Below are 25,040 nucleotides of genomic sequence, written 5' to 3'. Positions count from 1 at the left end.
GCAACAGGTAATTTGAGAAAGAGAGAGGAACATGTCCTCATCTGGAAAGAACCTACAAAATAGGCATACACTTCCCAGAAAATTTTCTCAAATGATGCTAGCAATTACCTTAATGTAATTATTATTGTAATGCAGCCCAGCACAAACTTGTGAGTTCATCATAACAGCTATTACTATGATTTGGTTGATAATCTCTGTTTTTATAGTCTGCGGCAGGTGGCAAGAGGTTAGAGTCTCCCTCTAAAAGCCATCATACATAACTGGTGGATGTGCTTGATAGATCTAAAGTTGTGCAGGCCTGCTCTAATCCTCACATCATTTCTGAACGTTAAAGTAATACAGAAAATTACTGATGTTCCCAAAGCTTATAATTAGTTGGCTCAGGATACGAACTTTTCCAGTTCAAATGCTCAACTGCATTACAAATGGTTATTTCCTAAGTTTCTGAGTATGCATAGGTATGTTTACCAAAATACCTAAGCCAGGGGTCCCCAAACCTTTTTTGTCCAATGGCTACATTTGGAATTTTGAGAGAATATCATGGGCATTGTCACAAAATACCTGCCACGGTGGGCATGGCTGGTCACAAACACCCATTTCCCAGAAGGAAAACTGGTAAGGCTAAAAAAAACAAAACAACCCCCCCCCCAAAAAAAAACCTTGTCCAAGAGCCTGAATACAAGGCAGATGTATTCCAAAGCACAATAATCCATAGTTTTCTGCTCAAAAACTCATTTCACAGAAGGTAGACTGTTGAAGCTGAGAGCCAAGTAACTTGGGCAAGGAAATGAGCACTAAGTAGAGATGAGTGCTGAGCCTTAAATGCCAAATCATATATTTGCTCCTATAAAGCAGAACAAAATACCCATTTCACAGAAGGCAAACTGGTAATGCTTGGGAAAACACAGGCAAAATACTTCGACCTCACATAAAAAAGGAAACTTATCCAAGGGGGGAGGGGCATTTTTGAAAATGTGGTGCTGCAGGCCAGTGTGTCACTTTGCAGCACACTAGTCTTTCAGTGTTTGCTTTTTAAAAAATGGTAGTTTACAAAATACATTTAAAAATCACTAGGGGCAAGAAGTTTGGTGGATACCAAAGGAGGTGTAGGTTGGCACAGGCACTGGACGGAGGACCTTAGAGCTAAGCATTCAAAAGTGATCATCAACCAATCTGGAAAACCAATTTTCCTGTTTGGAATATATAGTGTCCAGAACACCTGATACCTTTGCTGTCACAATTTATGAGCCTGTAGTTTTTGTTTAGAGACATTTTTATCTAACACAGACTACTCCTCTTTGAAACCATGTTTACTTTTCTCTCCTGCACAGAAAAAAAATAGGCTCAAAAGAATCATCTGTTCGTACCATAGAAGACAACACAGAATAAATCCATGAATGAACCCAAGTCAAACAAATGTTATGATGCACACCAGATGTGAAAAGTAAGCCTACTTTCCTCTGCAGTATACACACAAGGACATTTTAAAGCTTGAGAAAACATCATGAACTACTGTTTGTTTGGCAGAAATGACATCACTGCAAATGCAATTTACCCCCTTTAGGTACTTGATGACATACCTAACTCAGGGATTGTCCCAGAATCGTCCCTGTGCATCCACATGATGCACAGGGCACCCTGGGAGCAGGGAGGGACGATCCCCCCCTTGTCCCGGGATATCACCCTACCCTTTAATTCTGATTTTTCCTGCAGTCTCAGGATGATCCTGAGACAGTGGGATGTGTGGGCAGCCATCCCGGTTTGTCCTGGCTCCTCGTGAGTAACCGCAAGGAGCTGGGAACCGGGCATGGAGCTCTTCAGGAGCTCCTTGCCCATCGGGGGTGGGGTGGGGGGAGCAGGATTTTTTTTTTAAAAAAAAACTTTTCGTACGAGTGCTCCTTTTCAGTAAAATAAAAATGGTGGCTGCGACATCCTCCGTCCTCCTGGGATATCGCACGCCATGTTTAGACTGAGGAGGAAGATCTCGCGATCACCATATCGCGAGATCCTCCCCCCTCCCTCCCTCTACACCCATAGGTGTAGACATGCCCTCAGTCACATGCTACTTAGGCTAATGGGCAAACTACATAGCATAGTCAGTACACAAGGTTGCTTGTGCAGAGTCTATGTTATTTGCGTCAGGCACTGAAATATATGTATACTGTGTAGAATTTAATAGACTCTTATTAAACTAAGATGTTATAAATTTATTTAATTCCTCAGTCTAATCTCATCTGGATCTCAATCCTAAACATGCTTAATCACTAGGTCCCATAAGTTGAAATTGTTTCTCCCTAGTAAATATGTTTAGAATTGCAGCCTTTCCTGTACATGGAAATTAAATCGTAATAAGTGTGCTGAAAATTGAAGTTTGCACCTTCCAAGGAGATTGGCAGGAAAATTAAATGAAAAGAAAAAGAAAAAAAGCAGAAGAAGCTTCTTGTCTAAGAGAACAGCGGCAAACTATTACAAAGAAATAGAAATGTATAGTAATAAACTTTGCAGTTATGATGCTCTATTCACATATATAACAAGATACAGGTACTTCATCTTCATCTATTGAAGAAAACTCATTTAAAGATCTGATTTTGCACCAATAAGCGAATGGGAGAAAGCTTAAATGACATTCATAATATGAAACTAAGCTAATTAAAAAGCACGTCTTTGGGTCCAGAGGGAAGTTCCAGTGATGTGTAAATGTATCTAGTTTCCAACAGCTCATTATCAATCAACTTGCAGCAATATGCTTGTGTTAGCAAATACTTGCAAAATTAAAAATCACATTAGTGGTATGCAAATGACTTTTCCAACTTCAAACAAGTGTCATTAGAAAGGTACAATGCCAAGTCTGAATACTAGTTAGAAATGTATGGGCACTCATAGAACCCTGCCACCACCACTGCACAAAAGATATGCAGAATAAGCCTATGGTATAGCATCATATACATGTAGAAATATATTAATGTTTATGCAAAGACAGTGTTGCCCTTGTGTAAAAAAGAATGTAAACATGGCTTTAAATCAGGGGCAGGGAACTTGAACTTCAACAACTTCTGAAGAGCCACAACTCTCATCAGTCCCAGAAAACATGGTCAATGAACAGGGTTGTTGGGAGTTGGAGTTCATCAACTGGAGCTCCACAGGTTCCATATTATGGCCCGAAATAGTACATCTTTCTGAATCAAAGACAACACTATCTCCTTAACCAAGCCAGACTCTTCTCCTTTATGTCTTAGCAATGCATCTGAATACAATGATCTCCACATGCATTGTGAGGTTTTATAACTTGTGAAGGATCGTGCAATATCTTCCTGAATGCTGGAAGTGACTTTTCCTGGTAAGAATGGATGAGGCACATTGTGCCAAGTTAAAATTCTTTCTATAGCCCCCACTCTACAGATAATCTGTGCCACGCTGCTTCTTACTCCAGCATAAAATGGACTAACAATATGCTCAGGGTAATTATACAACCTCTTAAACAACCGATAGAATCACAGAATAGTAGAGTTGGAAGGGGCCTATAAGGCCATCGAGTCCAACCCCCTGCTCAATGCAGGAATCCACCCTAAAGCATACCTGGCTTCCCCCTGTATTTCAAAGAGCTGTGCTATCTCGAGTTTAAACTGGGTTTACAAATCTGGACGGGCAAATTACAGTCTGCTCAAAACAATTGTAAACTCGATTTGGATGTAACAGCAAACTATGGTTTAGCACTGATTTGAAATTGAGAGAGAAAAATCAGAGCATGCCAGGGAACACACATGGTACAGTGCTCATTCATGTAGCACCAAACCATGGTTTGGTATTATGTCTGAAGCAGCCTAATATAGGTGTTGTATTGTATTCCACTTCTCAGGACTGGTATTGGTCTCTCCAAAATTTCCTACCGGTCTCCTTGTCCTTGCAAATTCCCATATTTTTCATAGGGGTCAAACTAAATACCAAATTCCAGAACCTCCAATGCCCAGCTTAACAGTACTGTGCTAGTAGAGAAAAGCATGCAGATCTTACACCCTTTTTGAATAATAAAAAATTATTCAAATTTTTGAATAATAAAAAATTTGAATAATAAAATTTGAATAATAAAAAATTGCAGTATTTAAATGGTTGGTAATGCAACATTTGGGTAATTTGGTAATTCAACAGGGAAATAAGACTTCAGAAATATGTCTACTGCTGCTCTTGCTCCAAAAGGGAATCCATTCAGGGTTCTGTTCTGTTCCTTTCTGGCCACGTTTACTTCAACTGGGTATAGTACAATTTATACACATTCTTAATAAAGCTAAAGCCCCTCATTGGTCCTTAAGGAGAAGTAATTAGCCTTTTGTGGCCTGTGAGATTATATTTTGTTCTAACACTCTCCACCTCCCATATATGTATAGTGAACCAAGTCCATGTGTCCACATGCAAGATCATCATCATATTCACACACAACCTAGAACAAGTCGGTATTTCATGTACTACAACCCATTATTTTGCTGTACTATTATGCCTATGTTAATAGGTAGCACAGTATAAACACTTGTACAAAGAAATGCAATTAACAAACGCTTTTACCTGCCAGAAGTCTGTGACTGTCGAGGGCAGGGGGCCCTGAGCAGCTATATATGCAGGGTTCCTAGGGTCATGGTCCATCTGAAAATGGGGGGGGGGGGGGAGAAACAATTAGACCCAGAGTTCAATAAGAGTTTGCAGTTTTGTATTGTATTAATGAAGTACATCAACTGGAAAAGCATTTCCCTCATCTCCTGAGAAGAGCAAAAAATATTTTATTTCCCTTCCTTAGTATAACAGCTTCTTTACATGAGAAAACAGGAGCAGTAGTACAATACTAAGATGTCCAATGATCAACATCCTATTTTCCAAATACTTAACATGAAATCGTTTAAGGAGCATTTGCTGACAAAATGCATTTAGTCAGGGTGTGTGGAGGCTCTGTCTCGTAGCAACCTACAAGCCACTTCAAATATTTTTCAATACAGGCCATTAGGAATGCTGGCCACATTTAAGTATCTTTCCTATTTCCATCATAGTACTCAAGGGCACATGCACCTAAAAACAAGCCAAACCTAAAGAACAAACTCAATCCTGGCCTTTTCTGGTTAGTTCATTTGTTTAAAATGCAGGCTTCTAACCCTCAATAGAGAAAGTTCTGTTTAAAGACTTTAATTATTACATCTATTTCAAAGAGTGACTGAGCAGAAAAAAAGGAGATCCTCAGAAACAAAGCCATGAAGAGTAAATAGGATTAGGTAGTTACAATGAATGTTTTCAAACTGATGGGTGGGTTTTCTGGTCCTAAATCTTTGGCCCCATTCTCCTGATAAGGACAAGATCAGCCGATGGGAATTTAACCACAAGAAAAACAACAAAAGCCCATTGATTGTAACCCTTAAAACAGAATTAACACACGCAAACACATACACACACACACACATACAAAAGGAACAAGGCCCACATTCTGCTTGCAGTTACAAGAGGACAAATCTAAATTATTTCAGCAAGTACTAAATCCTACAACTGAAATCACCCCAACCCCAAAATGCACCTGGGGTTGTTGTTTTTAATTAAATAGTAAATGGCAGCACCCCATAACATGATAGAAAAAAACTTTATAAAACCCAGGCAAGCCATTCTAAAGTGGGTGATCTGTGATGGGATTTCCCAATTTAAAATAGGGTGACCATATGACCGGATTTGTCCAGGTTTCTGATGACAAATCCGGGAGGGAGAGGGGAAATCTGGATTTTTCCAAAGAGCAGCGCCAATGGGAATTAACAAAAATGCTTATAACTCCGTCATTTTTTAAGATAAAGACATGAAACTCGGCACGATGGTAGCGCTTAGGAAGGGCTTTAGTCATACCAAATTTGAAACAGATCCGTTCATCCATTGATTTTTTTAGGAATTTTTTAAAATTGAGGTTTTAAAATTATTATTTTTAAAATAGTCATTTTTAAAGATAAAGAGCTGAAAGTTGGCAACATGATAGCTTTTAGGTAGAGCTTTAGCCATACCAAATTTGAAACAGATCTGTTCATCCATTGATTTTTTAGGATTTTTTTAAAATTTTAGGATTAAAAAAAAAGTATTATTTTTAAAGAAAAAGAGATGGAACTTGGCACCATGATTGCTCTTAACAAGGACTTTAGCTATGCCAAGTTTGAAACAGATCTGTCCATCCATTGAGTTTTAGGTTTTTTAAAAAAGTTTGAGGTTTTAAAATTATTTTTTAAAAATGACATTTTTAAAAGATAAAGGGCTGAAAGTTGGCACCATGATAGCTCTTAAGGAGAGATTTAGCCATGCCAGGTTTGAATCAGATCTGCTCATCCATTGTTTTTTTAGGATTTTTTTTAAAAGTTCAAAGTTTTAAAATTATTGTGTTTTAAAACTGCTGGAGCCATATCCTTCAAACTCAGGTTGTCAAACCTCCTCTTTGGGGTTTTGCATATTGAGCAGTTTCAGCCCTTGGCATTAAGGGGATCTCCAGTCTTTAGGTAAACTGCTACAACACCCACCCTAATGTTAGAGTAGAGAAACTTGTGACAATTATAAACAAGCTTTTTAAAAAAAATGAAATTAAAAAAGCCAGCCATCCGGCCGGCCAGTATCAAACCCTGTTAACAACAACAGCAGCTTGCAATGAGTGAAGATACATTCAGAAAAGATATTTGAGGGAAGGGGAGACTGTATCACACAAAGCATAACAAAAGCTTCAAAGTACAGCAAAACCTATAAAAGTAGGAGTGAGTGAAGTTAATTTCAGATACATTGAATCTGTCACTTGTTCTTTATTTCAGTGATTTTAACATTAGGATGCTATGTAGAACAGATTTGTCTTAAATGTGTGCTGTAAAATCAGACATGTAACCAAGGCTATGTTCGGGTGGACATGCCCCCTTGGTGCTGGACACACCCCCTTGGAGGCCAACCATGTTGTCCTCCTTTTTGGTTTCCAAAATATGGTCACCCTATTTAAAACAAAAACTAAACACCAAATGTATTCATAAGAGGGTGCCAATTTGTACACGTGCGGCAGCAACACTGGGGGAAGTTTTTTTTTTCAAAGCCTTTTCTCTGAAAGCCATCTCCCCCAATGTAAAAGGACTCCTTATATTTCTGAAATACTGGTACCCACATTGTTGTTTTCTCAGTGGAATTTATACCAACATTGGGGTGGGGTGGGGGGTTTGGGATTTTGAATAAGAGAACCATATGGAATGAAATTTTGGGGCACTACTCCTTTTGCCAGGATCCTTTCGCAGTTCTCCTAAACACAGAGCTGGATTAGTCACTACTTTTCACAAACTCTATTCACTTGTGGAGGCAGTCTGCTTGTGTTATCAGTATAATACTTCAGAGAGGAGCACTTGGTTCTTAGCTGTGGCCAATTCCATGATCTCAAAGCTGCCATTCAGAGATCAGGTAATTGTGGTCTACTCATTTTTAAAACACACACATTAATAAGTTGACCAGGATCTAAAGAGCTATTTTACGTATATTTAAGGGATTGGGCATGACCACTGCTATTTTTAACTTTTTCACTTTGAACATCATATCACCATGCAGGAAGAACAAACTGCTTTTGAAATGTCCACAATTTCAAAAACAAGACAAAACGACCACTATTAGTGCCTCCAGTTTATAATTTTTGTCGATTTAAAAATCTCAATTTTTTTAATTTACAGCTTTAAGATGTTTAAACACACACACACACACACACACACACACACACACACACACACACACACCAACACCATGGACCCAAAGATTCCTTGGGAGCATGGAATAACTGTGCTGTTCTTCAGATTCTGGCCATTTCTCACTTGAACATCTCGATATTATAATTAAAAATGCATTACAAAATTAAACTGTGTAATTTGGCAAACATGCTGGAGGCTTCTGATGATAAATTAACTTTTTTAAATCTTTGAATTTTAGTGCATATGCTTTGGGAGGACTGGCAGTAAGACCTTTCAGCTACAATATGTGGAGATGTTTTGTCATTTCAGCCCCCCCCCCCCCCCGCTTTGGCCTTCAGCTCTGCATTCTACTGGAAAGCAGTGGCTGACAACCTCTCCAAAATTTAATTCAGCCCTTGTGCTGAAAACGTCCCCGCTCCTGGTTTAAATAGACAGACAACCCATGACACAGACATGCCCAATGGCAACAGGATCAAAGCTAGTGGGCAGCAGGGCAGCAAACCGGCAAGACTTGGGAGAGATTTTAGAAGGTTTAAGAGAATGGTTCACAAATGGTACAAGGCGAGCAGGAACAAAAGTTAGACCATGAGTAAATTTCATATCAAGAAGCTTTAGCCAAGACCTCCAGCTCAGTCTATCAGCAGTGTCTTCCTGCTTCTTTTCACACTGAAGTCATATTCGCTGAGAAAGCGAACAGGGCATTAAAAAAACTGTAACTGTGGATGACATGCATATCCTGGCTCCGTCCCCTCCACCCCCTCCAGCAACATTGATGGATGCACCAACAAACCCAAAACCAGAATCTGATCCCAGTGTGGGTGGAAAGAAATTATACTGGTGCTTGTGTAAACCCTTCAACCAAATCCTATGAACCACTGCAGCCATTAGCATCAATTATGTCAATTTTCTCAAATTCAAGTAAACTGATATAATCCAGCTGGAAGCATCAGCCAATGAAAGTATAAATGCTTAGGCCTCTTAAGTTTATAAACAATCCCTAAGGGCATCTAGATCTTTTGCAAACAGAAAAAACAAAGATGTGTGAAATCTGTATGTTGTACTTTAACATGTTGAAGATCATAGCACAGGTTCTTTCTCTACATTCCAGAAATTATCAATAGGAATAGAAAAATTAGAAGCAGTAACCTAGATCATTTTAGAGAATAAGGGCCAACTACGTGTTATACTTACCACATAGTATGTAGCTACATTTATTTGTTAATTAAATTACAAGAGCAGGGAAAGTGTACACAATTTTACCATCGATGTAGCGTACTGAAAGGAAAGGCTTACCACTGACCTCCTCCAGTCCCATCTTCATGTCTAGGGTCTCTAAAAAAGCTGTCATTGGGGCAATTTCTAAGAGGGGCAAATTCTATTCTGATCAGGGAAGGAAAGAGTAAGCCCATCATTGCCATACGCTACATTAATAGTAATTAAAAAACCCCAGACACTTATAATTTAATAAACAAAAACTGTAGGTACATGGTACACCGTAAATGTAATGTGTAGTTTGGCCCTGAGATTGTTAAATAGCTGGCTCACTAGAACAATTATCAACCATCCCACAAGGGATCAAATCAAACCACTTCAAACCTATGATGTGTCAATACCAAGGCGTCTAGGTTTTCTCTTCCCCAATTAAGATTGAGTTAAAATGTGTTAAAACTGGAAGATACCTCTCTGAATACAAATGCACTCCCATAGTCAACTCTGTCTGAATTTTAAAAATATTCATGCCAATTCTTTTTGTATGTTGCCCCCAAGTTAATGCAAATGTGTTAAATTCAGATTTTTATTTTTAGAGACTGTTATTTTACCCTTCTGTTTTAACACATTTCATGAATACGCTTATGCATTGAAAAATTCCAGATTTTCATTTTGTAAAAATACTCTGCTACTTACGAAGGGAATAAGAGGAAAGGTTTAAACATGACACCACTACTCCTCATGATGAAATCTTTACAAACAATATGTCTGTTCTTTTTGACTCAACTTAAATCAGCTTCAAGCCAATTTAATTCCAAACTTTTCCCCAGAGTTATTGTGCTGACATTAGATTCAGAGGTCTTTTATTTAATTCTTTCTTTTTGAGCAATGTAATATTTATAGCTAGGAACTGGCTACATTCATTTCTGTGAAGGTATTTGCTGATTTTTCCATTTATCCCCAGTATGTATTTATTTTAAGTGCACTTTTAAACTTAATGTGCATAAAATCAACTGGACTTTAAAAGGACTTCTCTGAAATTAATTTTGTCTAGATTAATGGCAACCTCAGAGACTCAGTTTTGTTTTCATATTGCAGTGTTAAACACCTACTTCTGGATTTCTGAAAACTGAAACATAAAAAACGCTTAGAATTTCCAGCAGATATAATATTCTTGTCATCATTTCCACCTTTCCATGTAAAGTAAAAAAAAAAAGGCTTAGGATAATTGGCTCCTGTCTTTATGCTTGAATGTTAAACAAAACAGTTTTAAATCCTTTTAAAAAAACACAATGGAGTGAAATAAATAAATCTGGTTTTCAATGTCATTACGAATTTTAGAGTCTATTCTCAGTGATAAAATTTGTGTGCAGTTTTTGAGCAAACTGTCATGTTAATCACATTCCTCAGTCTGGTGGCTTCAATAATAAGCAAGCTGAAGGGTAGGCAGTTGTGTTTTTTTAATGCACTTGATGGGCACCCCCCCTTCCAACACCCAAAGAGGAAAAACAGAATTCCCATTTGCTTTCATGACCTCTGATTTAAAAGCAAAGATTGCACATTATTTACTACTGGATGATTTTCCTGAAATTTAATGAGGACTAAGTACAAATATGACAGATGTAATTATCACAGTTTTATTCTGCACAGTCAGGGTCTCCTTGTGCTGTAATTGCAAGCTTTTCATTCAACTGCTGGCAGCAGAGTTATTACCATAGTATTTTATGTTATTTCAGAGAACAGGAAAGAAGACTTCCAGCTTAATTTTATTGCAAGGAATTTCTAAACATCCCTTCTTCTCAGTTCTGCATTAGAATAAAAAAAAATCAAGAAGGTATTTGATGGGATCTCTTTGGGGACTTCATTCCACGTTGCTTTTGAGTGCACAAAGTCTAACTCCTGGACTTTCATAACATATTGGGGGTGGGTGGGAAAGGGGGGTGGGGAAGACTGCTAAGCAGTTTTGAGAAAGAAAGAAACATGTGGGCAGGTGGCCAACTCATTGTCTAGTGCAAAGAAAATCCCACCCCCTCCAGCATGTATAGCTTTACTCATTTAGACTCAAGCCAAGGTTGAGTGAGCCCCAGCTGGAGGCTGGACCACTGACCCTGAAGCTGGAAATATACAGCTATAAGTACACCCCTGGAAGCCTCCCTTTCCAAGGCCTGAATATAATTGCTTTATATTACACTCTGGCTTTATCGGGCATCTTACACACTGATGGGTGCTGGTGGAAATAAAACTTTCTAGTCTAATTCATAGTTTATCGCTCTAGCATGATTAATTTTCCACTTGGCAATTGGCTAAACATCCAAACACTGCAACATACAAATGAACCAGATATGTATTTTTATTGGCATAATAATTACAGGAGGCTGCTAAAGTTGGATGGCAACATCATTTTTTGAAAGTGACAATACTAAGACTTTTGTAGGCATGAATAGCAACAAATCTTTGGTATTTCAAATCTTCTCTAAGGATTCACACATCTGCTATGCTTCATTGGCCATTTCCTCTCACTCTTGGTTAGACTAGGGTTAAAATTCTCAAAATACAAACAACAAAGGAGAGGAATTTATACCACTGGTATGAGAGTTAACATTCACAAAATAACATTACCTTCTACAACATTTAGTTAACACATTTTAAAAAGGGAGCCAGAGAAAATACCAGACAATCCTGGCACCAGAGAGTTAATTACTTCCAGTGAAGGCATAATCTAGTTCAATAGGCTGAACTAGGATTTTAAAATATTCTAATAGTACTTATGAAACCCAGAGTTCACCCCAAAAGTATGTTTTGTTATTCAAAACTATCACCAAGGAATAGGAGAGCATCTCTGTAACACAACGATTTCAAACCTAGATGAAAGCATACTAAAGTATCAATTTTAGCCAATCTGTTCTAAAATATATATTTTGGCTGGAATGTTTGACTAAAGTACAATCAAAGGGAAATTGGATTAAAAGTTCTCAATTATTTTGGGGGGACTCAAAAATATTTTTTAAAAGCAGGGTTTTGATCCTGCAACAGTTCACTTTCTGGCAAGTATTGCCAGTCTGATTTATCAGAGCCTTTCCACACAATCATTTCCTCATATAATGAATAGGAGTAGTTGTAACTCAGTTTTAAGGTATCTTAAGATAAATACTTTTGGTAAAGGGATATACGATATGTTCTTGACAGTATTTTGTCTCTGGGAGAAAGCAGTTCTTCCTACCGCTATGGGAAGAATCACTTAGTCTGAACTATGGCAAATCTTACAGAAACAGAAAGCTATTGCAAGGAGCTGAATAAATATATGCTCACCACCCAGAACCTCTCCATTTGTCTAAACACTTCTATTGCAGCATTATAAAATTAACAGTTGCTCCAACTCTTGAGAGCTTTGAAGAACATCTGCTATATCTAACCCCTATCAGAAGCTGGGATGCAACTAAATGGCAAACTGCTGGTTGAGAAGTCACAAGAAGAAAAATAAATGAATGTCACCATGGCAACACACTAGTAGTTTTAGGAACAGCACTAAATGTCTTCATGTGAAGAAAAGCTTAGAGCTCTATAGTAGTGAAAAATAATTTTGAGGGTGGAGGAAAGGTGAATTATCAAATTTCAGAAGTATCTTACCAATTACAACTACAAATAATACCAAAACTGATGCAGGAGCAATTAGCAACACATAATTCTTAAAAATGTATGATTGTGAGAATTACACACAGATCAAAGAAATTGCTGCCATGACCATGCATCACAATTAACCTTTCACTTGCATCAGAACTAACTAACCACATCAAAATTAGCCTTTTATTTCAGAAGCGGGAAAATTGTTTATTTTCAAAATTATACTTACAATTGGGCTTGCGTTGATGTAATCTGAATTGTCATGACTGTTTTCAGCTTTTAAACATATCCTGCAATGATCATCTGCCCAAAATAAAACACATGTTTATTATTAATGCATGTGTATAGGTGTTAAAGCAGATCTTTCAAACATTGGACTTCAACAGAAAAATACTCTTTGGCTTAGTCAGCACACTTGCTTGTAGATGTGCAGCTCTCTGAAAAACTAGTTTAGATTGTGAAAACAAAATGCTTTCTTGCTCTCCATATTGAAAATGTGTCACCAACCCATCTGTTTTGGATAGTTAAGTCTTAAGGACATCCTATATTCCTATTTTGCATAACTGAGCACTAAATAGAAAGCCTAGTTAGAAGTTCCAGGAAAAACAAGAATATTTCAGTGTGGCTAATCTATAGACCAGTACTGTTCCTTGAATGTAATCATCCACATGTATGATCTGGCACCAAACTGAACCAATGACCTGGTTCACGTGTCATGCTAAGCCATGGTAGGTTGTCACCATAGGTGGTTGAACCCGGCATGGCTTTTCCATCATGGGTTGTTTTGCAAACATGCCACCCTGAGAACCCATGGCTTATATTAAAGCTGTTTAGGAAGGCTTGTTCTCAGGGTAGCTTGATGTGACATCTGAACCTGGCAGAGTCGCTTCAGTGTGAGGTTATTTAAAATGGCAAGAGATCTGACTGGGAAGAACATTGAAAAACTCTGATAGCCATTCCTCACTATCATGTTAATGATATCCACTCTCTATTACATCTTGAAAATTTACTCCTTCAGTTTGTTGCCTCCCAGAAAGCAACACTCCCCCTCCCTCCCTTTGGAGGAGATTTGCACAAATTTAAAATTATTTTCACCATTTGGATATTTATGTAAATTTAACTTTAATTATATATATATATTTCAACTTTGGGGAAGATTTACAGAAATCTACTAAAGCACAGAAACTACTCTGCTTTAGCACAGTAACTACTTATTGGATTGCACAAATCCCTCCAAAAGGTTTTTTTTAAAAAAATAAAAAGTTAATTTTGTGCAAATCTTCCCCAAGTTGAAAAAGACCCCCCTGCTAAATTTGAACAATTTTTTTCATCTCTCCAGAGAAGGAAAAAAAAAACTACAAAAAACCCTCTGTCCCACTAGTGAGTGCAAATGCACTCATTAGCAGACTAGGATACTGAGGTTGTGCCACAAAGACCCATTGAATACATATCAGGAGTGTCTGGGAGGACCAAGGGGGAAACAACCTACAGTCAGCCTCAGAGTGCCTGATTGTCTGTCAGGAGTTACATAGGTTAGCAAGCGAACAACCAACCCACCATAGGTTATTTTCAGGGTGGCGTAGCATGACGCGTGAACTGGCCCACTGGAATGCAGATGCAGGTTGAATAAAGACAGTACATGTTCCTAGCGAAAGAATTCATCTCATTAAATATTCCATGCAGATATATACCAAGATGAGTGTGCTTTGCATGGAATAGTTTGCTCTTGAAATTTAACACAAATTCATTTCCCCCAAACACCTAAACTTGATCTTGTTATGCTTTCATATCAGAACCTCTCTAAGGGCATGTCTACACCATGCCTTATCCCGGGGATCACCCCAGGATCATCCCTGTGAGTCCACATGACGCACAAGGGATCCCGGAGGCAGAGAGGGATGATCCCTTTATTTCCCTGGGATACCCGGGACGGCTTTTACCCCGGTATTTCCAGAGGTCTCAGGATCATCCTGAGACCGCGCAAGGTGTGGGCAGCCGTCCCGGTTTCGTCCTGGCTCCTTGCAAGTAAATATGAGGAGCCGGGAACCAGGCAGAGGGCACAGAGCTATTCAAGTGCTCCATGTCCATCGGAGGTGGGGAGGGGAGCTGGATCAGTTTTAAAAAACAACAATTTACTTTTGCGCTGGAGGTGCGCTCCAGGTTCTTTCCTTTTTAAAAAAATGGTGGACGCGACATCCTCCTTCCTCCTGGGACGTCGTGCGCCACGTGTGGACAAAGGGGGAGGATCTCACGATCAGCATATCGCGAGATCTTCCCCCCTCTGCTGGGAGGTGTAGACATACCCTAAGCGTTTGACCTGAGGTCTATCAAACTCAAAACCCCACTTCATTAATAAGGTTTGTGTTTCCGGTTCAATATCCCCAAATAGTGCCAAAGTGTCCTACACATCTTTCCCTGTCCTTCTTGGGATGAGCAAGACAGCATTTAAAAGGCTGTTGTCAGCAATGAAGTTTAGGTTAAAATAACTTCTGCCCCAAGCTCACATGTACTACAAACCAACATCCATGTCACTGTACAGCACCATGTATTCAGCCATCTGACATACAGCACAGGACATTGGTTACAACTAATGGAGTCATCAAGTACACAAAGAGAAATATGTTGCTTTTAAACTTATATAAAAAGCCTAGAGTCCTGTAGGAGCTCATACACCTTGGCCATTCTTGGCTGTGTTTTTCATCTTAAGCCCGACACAGTGAACATCTGCTTTGTAAGCTCATCTTCTGAAGCCAACAGGCGCTCAGTCACTATAGCTGAAAACCAGATGAATAGCTCAAGCAGTTCTAATTACAAGCTGATAGCATTAAACACTTTCTGGAGAAATGGAATTGTATCCAAAAGCTAAGCCAAAGTTCTTTCCAACAAATGACCAGCATTTCTTACCATGTGCAAAAACTGCACGTGTCCTGATGAACTGGATGCCTTTACATAAGCCTATACAAAAACAGCACTTGCTGATATATTGGGAAGTAGTACAAACCAGCCACATATTTTGCAAGCAACAACCGCTATAAAAGGTCTGAAGCACATGGCAAGACAAGAAAATAGGTTAAGACAATATTTACTAGTAGGATTTTCTTATACAGAATGACTAACACCCTTCTTGCCTGTCCACTATTGATTACAAAGTACTTTGAAGCAGCAAGTAAGATGAAAAACCAGAAGTAACCCACAGAGTTTAAACTATACATACATGCTACTACATCTTGAGAGCGGTTCTTCTGGGCATTTTCCTCCTTATGGGCAATGGTAGTTGCATTGGGCTCAGCTTGATAAGCGCAAAGCGCTTCCCATTCTTTCTCCAGACGATTCTTGTTCTTCAAGTGATCTTCCATGTAGGACTGAAATGAGAAGAATTAATCAAAAATTATGTTTCTCAAACACCCAACACTGTACTATTCCAATTAAAATGTGAATGAACAAAGGCAGGCGTTCCCAACCTTTTTGAACCAGTGGGCACATTTGGGAATTTGAGAAACTGGTGGGTACCACTACAAAATTGCTTAATCAGTGGATTGCTGTTTTGGCATCTGCCTGTCGTGTTGATGTATCTTGGGCTGCGTCTTATTCAGCAAAAATGCTTGTTTCGTGTCTATTGGACACCACAATGTCTCTTTAATAGGGATTGTCTAATTCAGGTAATCGCTGACAGTGCAATACAACTAATGCTTCTTTTAAACATATGTTTTGGCAATGTCCAGTACTTGCTTCTTTCTGGAAGGCGGTTATTATACAGATACATTTTCTACTAGAACAATCTTTAATATCCACTGATGCACACATTCTTTTAAATTGTTTATTTGCTTCATGGAAATTAACGGATGTTCAACGTAAATGGATTCTCCACGCCCTCCTGACAGGTAGAAGATTGATATTACAACAATGGCAGCAATGGATCGAGCACCTTACAACACTTTCAATATTTGAACAGGTGGCATACAGATACCACCTTCAAATAGATACTTATTTGGATATTTGGTCTGCTTTTGTGGAGCCTATGTATAATTACTAGAAAGTTCTATCCATTTCATATGCATTCATTGCTATGGATATATACAAATCCGTATGTTTAAAAAATGGGAGAAAATAAAAATACAGTTTTCCAGATGCCATATTGGGTGGCCCTTCATGAGTGCCAATGGAGGTGCCTGCAAGCACCACATTGGGGACCTCTGGGCTAAAATACTTTCGCTTGAGTCCAAAATAATTGCTTCTGGGATTTGAGTTTCTCAAAAACAGCCTACATAGCCAACCAGCTTTGAATCTGAGAGGAATTTCAAAAACCAGCTTGCAATATTGCTGGGGCAGAGTAAGGTGGGAAGAGGAAGAGAAGAGTCAGAAATCCCCCAAACCATTGGGTACATCTAAAATAGCTCTTGGGCTCCTAGTCTGTGCATGCAACTAAAATATGAATCAGAGTAATCCACTGTTCAGCTCTATGGTGAGAATTCTAGGATTCACCTGGGGCAACATCTATAAAGCGCTACACTTCAGACATTAAAGGAGACATGAGGGAGAAGACCCACTTCTCCTTCCCCAACCTCTATATAGTTCTGAATGAGGTGGATGCAAAGGTCACTTAGTAGCATTTGGCAGGGCAGGAGTGAATAAAACAAGCAAAAAGCGCTAGCATGGAAGGCAAAGCAAAAGCAAGTGCAAAACGGACCCAGGTATCCAGTGTGAGTAGAAAGAAGTTGAAGTCTTCTGATAGTTCAGATCAACAGAGGCAATGTTTGTACTAGCTGGAAGGCCAGTGTGCAATGCCTACTTCAATCCAAAACCAGTCATTCTCCAGGAACACCAGGAACTAACCCTGAAAATCAATTTCTGAGCAGTTATAATTATTAATCCTTACAGAGTTACCAGATAACTATTGTTAATATGATGCATATGAATGAAACGTAATTATGTACACATTTTAGAAGAAGAAGTTTAGAGAGTTAAATTAGCAAAAAAATGTTCATAAGACATGCAGGAGGTGGTTACTACATGTCTTATTTTAAACCCATTGTGACAATATACTTTCACAGTATTAAAGAGATTTCTGTTTTTGAGGTGCAACAGATACTTTGCTTGAGAGACATACATATTGACATGAAATGTAGCCTAAAAGGATACAGTAAGTATGAAATCTATTGTTCTTTTTCTTGATAAGTCTTAGCTAACAAACAAAACCCTCATATAACCAGTATCAACGTTATCCTACACCAGAGTTATTAATTTCTTGTAGTTCCACAACTGGAAAAAAGCAAAACACTCATTTGAGACTGATACCATGTCACCCCACAACAAATTAATTCATATATATTTCATCTTGCATTTTCATATCCTGATTAAAAACCAAAATGAATAAAGTAGTTCATACCTCAAAAGACTTTTATAAATATAGTAATTCTAGCCTCACTACATCCTCAGAAAAGATACAGAAGACCTGAAGGTACAAAACGGGCTTCTAATGACTGGGAATCCATGTTTAGACAGAAAAAAATGGCTGGCTGGGAAATACTGGGGGTTGTACAAGTTTTTTCTGTCTAAATATGCAAATGATCACACCCAAAATCTGGTAAGAGGAAGAATATAAGTACTACACATTGTGCATTGTGAACCCATAGGACTAACTGTAATGACTGCTGTGATAGCCATAGGGGAATCCATGATAATCAACTTTGGCTTGATTGGCGTTAATCAAGTTGCTGGGTGTTAAGAATAGGAGATGTCATTGAGCCCCAAGAGTTTTTGCTAAGGTATCTGGTGGCTGACTGCCCAATAGACCATTGGTTTGACCCAACATAGCAATTCTTATGTTTTTGTTGACTACACATGTACACAAAAGTTCCACTGATTTGAAACTGTTGTTTTTATACTCTTTTTTATGTTTTTGATTGTTTTTAAATTTTGTATACTGTTAATGTTTACCATTTTTAATTGTTGTAAACCGCCCAGAGAGCTTTGGCTGTGGGGCGGTATATAAATGTAATAAAATAAATAAAATAATAAACAAACCTGGCTAAGATTGCAACCTCCACTCTCCATACCAGAAATAGAAAGACTGATAAAATCTTTACATTTTGCTTTTGTTTTCCATCAGTTTAGCAAAAATGTGATCTCAGTTTTCTACTTATACAATGAACAAATGAAAGCTGATATTCCTCGCAAGTCAAAACATGTGTTTGTTGGTATGAAAATGCTGTCAAATTTTCTACAAAACAGTCATGCACATTTCTGAGCCTGTTTATGGAAATTGTATCTGCCAAGGGCAGCTGAAATAAAAACAGAGGTATTTGCAAAAGTAGGGCAAGTGTAATAGAAACACACATTTAATGCCACTGAGATATTTTGGATTATCAGATTTGTTTCGATGGAGGCAGAAAAAAGGCTGATAGGTATGTCTTTGGTGCCATGGTACACTATTAAGGTGCCATGGTACACTATTATTTTGATGCGAAAGGATTATTCCATTAAAATAAAAGACATTTGGCACACATAAGGGAAGACACACTTAATAAAAGAGATTTTCAGAGATTATGTAACAATCCTTATGAAAACAAAAAGTTACACAAGCTTACACTACATCTGCTTTTGTTGGCCCAGTAAGCCTCCTGCATCTGTACAGAATCCTATATTACTATAAATAAAGGTTTGTAGGAACACCTGGATCTGCCTTTGAAATTCTACATTGGTTCATGCAGCTATGAAGGTTGTTTGACAGGCTTTGATACCTAATTGAGTCTCTGTGCTTTCAATAGTTGAACTGAAAAAAAGTTGACAAATGCAGCTTAGTACTGTCTAGGTAATAAAAGCCCCACCTGCTGAAAATTCTCCCATCTGCACAAGGACTGCAGAGACAAAGGAGCCCTCTTCCATACTGAATATGGAAATTCTAAGGGTCAGTTCACATATGCAAACAGCTATTTAGGAACATAGAAAGCTGGCTACTACCAAACCAGACAATTGGTCCACCTAGCCTAGCACTGCCTACACTGACTGGCAACAGCTCTCCAGGCTCTCAGACAGGAATCTTTCCCAGGCCTACCAGGAGAAGCTAGAAATTGAACCCTAGACCCTCTGCATACAAAATGTAACTGAGCCCACCACATGTACTTATTTTTCATGACTAACTTAAGTCCCATTAAGTAGGAGTAACATTGGCTACAACCATTTATTTATAAAGAACCATTTCAAAGAAAAGAGACCTCTGTGAGAATCAGCATTATGTGCAGCTACAGCCCATAGCAGTGTGAATACAGACAACCAGTGTATCATGTCATAGCCTTTTCTATTGCATGGTTCCTTGGCCAACTGTATTACAGATTTTGTGTTCTATCTGTCCTACATTCTCATATGTGGTAAACTGGGAGATACTTCTGTAGGTGGTACAGCTTTACCACGTTTTGTATGCGATAAGCTGGTTATCCGCATTTGTCCACAATTATTTCTGGAAACGTGATACTGAGGGGGAAGAAAGGGTGCCCCTGTAATAGTGGAAATGGCTTCTGGGAACTACAGTTGCAACCACATACAGCCTGGTTAAATTCTCAGACTCCAGGTATGCTAGTAACTGCAGGGTCTGCCATCTCCAGACACGTTTCCAAAGACTCCAGATATGCTTTTCATATAGTTAATGCAGCGAGATTGGGAAAATTGTCACTGCTTTCCCCAGGTAGATACTTCACCCACTTCCCTCATTTCTGATTATGAGCAACATGAGAAGTTTCCACCCAGACACCCCTTAAAATTAACCAAGATACTTATGGTTAGGATTTTGCTTTTGTGATCCATTCAATATTGGGGGGGGGGTGTGAAATGTTCTGTCCTACATAACCTAGTAGTTACTGATTTACAGGCTCAGTGTTTCATGTGACTTTCAAATTAAAGCAAATTTGCTGGCAAGATATATATATATATATATTTTTGCAGAGAACAAGAAAATTAAAATAAACCAAACCTTCAAATGACACTTCACTTATATTGCTAAATCATATCTGGTTCTCCAGGCATCTTTTATTCCAAAACTAAATTTTGGTAGACAGAAATTTAGCTGTTTTATCGACACTATAAGCATAGCAGGTATACATCAACAGAAATCCATCCAGCAGTTATGGTGCCACAATCCATCTTTCCAGTTCTTTATTGCCATATCAAATACACAAGGCAGCTCACAAAATGGTGGTCACTATTACATTGCTTCCCATTTCAACAAGCCCAGTAAGATTCCCCAGGATATTTACCTTTAAGTTACACCTCATTGAGGACCTACAATTGTAGCCTATGCTTTTCAATGAAGGTGTAGCAGCAAATCCGGTTCCAATCCCATTGTGATATTTGGCTTTGGGAGAATTTTGTCAGCCTTTATTTCCATTTTATTGATGCTGAGGTATAGTGAATCCGTACCCCTGATGACACCGTACCCCTGATGACTAAAATGCATTCATACTGCTACTACAAGCAGGGATGTTGAACCTCTTTCAGCCTGAGGGACGTTCTTTTAAAATCTATTTTAAAGTGTTTTATTCTGTTTTTATTTTATCTTGTACACTGCTCTGAAATTTTGAATGGGGAGCGGTATATAAATACTGTAAATAAGTAAATAAATAAATAAATTTCAGAGAAGTTCTCGGGGCTACATTCCAGTGGTGGGATGGGTGAAGGGAAAATGGACGGGGCCCAAAATAGCACTCTATTTTAGCTTAAACCTTTTACTGCCTGTAAATAAGGCCATGTCTACACGAAGCAGGATAAAGCACCATGAAAGTGGTATATAAAAAGCAGGAGCCACACCAAGCAGGATATAGCGGTATGAAGGCAGAATGAAAGGGGTCTATGGGGCATGTGTCAATGGGCCCCAACAGTTGTCAATGCACTTCAATACTGCTATAAAGCAGTAGTGTGGCTCCTGCCTTTTATATACCACTTTCATAGTGCAATATCCTGCTTGGTGTAGATTAAGCCTAAGCCTTAGGAGAGGCATTTCAATCTTTCAGATTGGGGAAAAAACAGCACAAAAGCAGGGAACAACTGATGGTGAGGAGAAAGGGGGCTGGGCTTCTACGGATCCCTGGGGGGGCAGATTGGGACTCCAAGTGGGTGGGATTTGGCCCCTGGGCTTGAGGTTCTGTACCCTGTACTACAGCATAATGAAGGGAAACAGATGGCGCACAGAGACCTGCTTCTTGCCCTCAGATGAATATCCTCAAAGTGCTTCAAAGACAGAAGGATTTGCAAGAGTTGGGCACTGAACCAGCATGCCTGACCTATGCAAGCCACATGCGGGCTACACCAGTCTGCATGCTTCAACTCCAAATGTTGAAGTAGAATCAGAGCAAAAGCCTCAGGAACTGTTGTGCAAAACGAGACAGGGTAGTGCCAACCTCCTCATGCTTATGAGTACCTCTTTTTGCGAGATACTACTTCTTACAATTACAATTCAGGCACTAATATAGCCAAGGAGGATGTCTAGAAGCAGGCTTACACAGGCCATACAAAACACTGAGCTGTCCTTGGTACTAAATATATCCTTAAATATTATTTAGCTGAAACACACACATTCAAGGCAGAGAAGTGGATAAACTGAAGAATAAAGTATTACTAATAGGAGCTGAAGCATAATTAATACTAAAGCCTTAAAAAGTAGCACAGGCTTGCAACCTGTTCCTAAAGTCTTGCCTAAGAGGCACCCTTTGCTCAAATGTAACTATCCTTTTTTGATTCTATTGTTGGACCTTTAAGTCGGTGAATGCTGTGGACTCCGTGCAATGTGGAACTCTTCATTCTGCATGTATTTGACATTTTTAAGGGGATGGGGATGGAAAAGACAGCAGATGCTCTTAGGAGAGCTCCTAAGCTGCAGCTCAGTGGTAGAGCATTTGCTTTGTATGCAGAAGATCCAGGTTCGATCCCAGGCATCTGCAGGTAGAGCTGGGAATGACCTCTGTCTTAGATCCTAGACAACTACTGACAACTACAACTAGTCAGTGTAGACCAGTGGTAATGGTTGGCAGTTTGGGAGGCTTTGTCTAGAAGATGCCATAACACATTTTAAGCTAAGAAAATGCAAATGGCACCCTGGTTGAACAGACCTGCCCATTTCCTTCATTATTTACCATGAATCCTGCAATCAACTCCAAGATAAAGTATGAACACAAACACAAAATTTGGAAAAAGAATCTCAAATTTTATTTCCAGAATTTCATAGTTCTGGACTATCATTGTATTATTATTATTATTATTATTATTATTATTATTATTAATTATTATTATTTCTCCAAACAACAACAACAACAACAACACCTTCAGCCAACCTTTCTTGTAATTGACATTTTACTAGAAATAAAATGATACAAAATCTGGGCACTACATACTTTGTCTCCAAAGCTCATATCTTGTACTGGTTGTGCAGTTCTCAGAACTTCCTTAAGCTTGCAGCTGTCATTCAGCCAGCCAGATCAACCCGAATTTCAAGTAAGTACGGATGCTTTAGAAATTCATTCATTGGGTTGGATCCAAGTTATGCATTCTATGGACCGAAGGGCTCAGCTCACAGAAAGTGCCTCTGCCAAATTTTGGGGGAGCACCTGTCCCCTGCCCCCACCTGCCCCATAACTCACCACATTCAGTGAGGTCCCTCAACCCTCTGTGTAGTTGCAGGGCTGCTGTGGAGAGCTCATTAGCATCAAATATATCAATACCAGCTTTACCAGCAGAAAACAAGTTTGAGGGAGTACTGGGACAGTGACAAGAGCACAGCTTTTAATTCTTAATGGCTGTTTTTGTTTCTAGAAAATTGGCACATGGTGCCAGGCTTACAAAAGTCCTGATTCCCAGCTTCTTCCTGGCAGGTTTGGGCACCCAGACAGACAATGGTGGACATTTCAAGCTGGCTAAACCCTATTCTAAGATTGGCCAGTCCAGCTAATCATGGCTCAGGGCAATGTTTTTAAAACTGTTTGGGATGATTGTCATTACACACCCAGTTTAGCCAGAATGAGCCATCCATGGAGACTGCAAGAACACAAACCTTTTAACTAGATCTATCCAGGGTAGCATCCAGCGACTGTTGACAGGATACATCTTCAACCACTTCGTATGTTCTACTTCTAATGAGGGAACTCAAATATTCAAGTGCCCCTCTGTCAGTTTTGGAGAAAGGTGGCAGTAGACTTCCCTTACCATCAGTCATGATAGGAGAATAGTGATGGAGACTTTGGGAGGGATGGCTTACGGTTGCACTCCCCCACCCCTAAAAAAAGGAGAAGGAAGAAGGACTCCTACCCTTGGCTTGTGTAGCAAGAGTCCTAGCTTTGTTTAGGGCTACAATGCATCACTTAATTGAGATGCAGCTGCTTGACTAATAAGCAAAGGAGAAGGCTGCCAGGTTAAGTGATGTACTGCAGCTTTAAACAAAGCTACGGGCTGCTCCTACTGAGACTGGAGGCCCTTCTTCTGCAAGTCCTCAATTTCCATCCATCTGTAGAGGCCACTGGAATAAGACAACTGCTTCCCCCCCAGCATTTCCAACATAAGAACACAAGAAGAGCCCTGCTGGACCAGACCAAAGCTCCATCTAGTCCAGCACTATGTTCACACAGTGGGCAACCAGCCATCAGCCAGGGATAAACAAGCGGGACATGGTGCAACAGCACCCACATAAAAATCAAAGGAGAGCCCAAATCTACATTTTCTCATCTGGAAAGTGACGTGTGAAGAAACTATGTGCATCATTATACAGTATTAACAAACATTTGTGTGCATATATATCCACTTGGATCATTCCAAGAGAGTCATCTTCATGGAAGAAAATAAGCACTTTAAACTAGCCCATTTTGACAGTAACTAGTGGTCCTGTTTGGAAAATTATACACAGGAATTGCAGCTAAATTATACAAATGATAATGATTCCATAGTTTCCCTTCACTGGAAACTGATTTTTGAAAGTGAGCCCAGTAGCTCATATAATTGGAAGTTGTTAAAACTTACTTGAAAAGATCTACTCCCTCCAAAGCTGACATATGTTGCTGAGATCATATTAAGCTGAAATAGTACTGTCCAGAGGTTGTAACAGTTGCTAAGACAAATATGCTTCTTACATGCTACACTCCTCCAGTGATGGAAGACTTAATCTAAGCAATGTTTCTATTTTTATTTTTTAAAATGGGAGGGGGTGGCAGTGTTTATTGCGTCTGATGCGCCTCAGAGCAAGAGTTGGTTTGGAAAAAATCTATTAAACAGAATTAAAATTGAGACCCATTAGCTCATCTTCTGCATCTCGCAGATGAACATCCCCCAGAGGCAAATTCAGTAAATTAACACTTTTGTCATAAAGTGTCAGTTGCCTTTCAACATATAATGTATGCATTTCATACAAACAGAAAACCTCTCCTGCTTTCCACAATTTGTGCCTTCCCTGAAAGATCTTCTGACCCTTTTACAGAATACATTAAAAGCATTAAAATCTGTTTCCAGGGAGGTCACAGAGGAAAACGCTAT

General features: G+C 39.1%; 1 protein-coding gene across 1 annotated transcript in view; it reads right to left on the bottom strand.

Moving 5' to 3' along the window:
- The window catches only part of PTPRN2 (protein tyrosine phosphatase receptor type N2), a 690,139-nt gene that overhangs the window by 39,109 nt on the left and 625,990 nt on the right, over positions 1 to 25,040 (bottom strand). Inside the window, exons 15-17 of the mRNA XM_063147608.1 lie at positions 15,751 to 15,898; positions 12,766 to 12,839; positions 4,558 to 4,635 (exon numbers count right to left, since the gene is read on the bottom strand). Of these exons, the coding sequence (XP_063003678.1) occupies positions 4,558 to 4,635; positions 12,766 to 12,839; positions 15,751 to 15,898 (300 nt within the window). The remainder of the gene's footprint in view (positions 1 to 4,557; positions 4,636 to 12,765; positions 12,840 to 15,750; positions 15,899 to 25,040) is intronic.

The sequence above is a fragment of the Elgaria multicarinata genome, chromosome 1 (assembly GCF_023053635.1).
Source record: "Elgaria multicarinata webbii isolate HBS135686 ecotype San Diego chromosome 1, rElgMul1.1.pri, whole genome shotgun sequence".
Lineage (NCBI taxonomy): Eukaryota > Metazoa > Chordata > Lepidosauria > Squamata > Anguidae > Elgaria > Elgaria multicarinata.
This window is presented reverse-complemented; position numbering and strand designations above follow the sequence as displayed.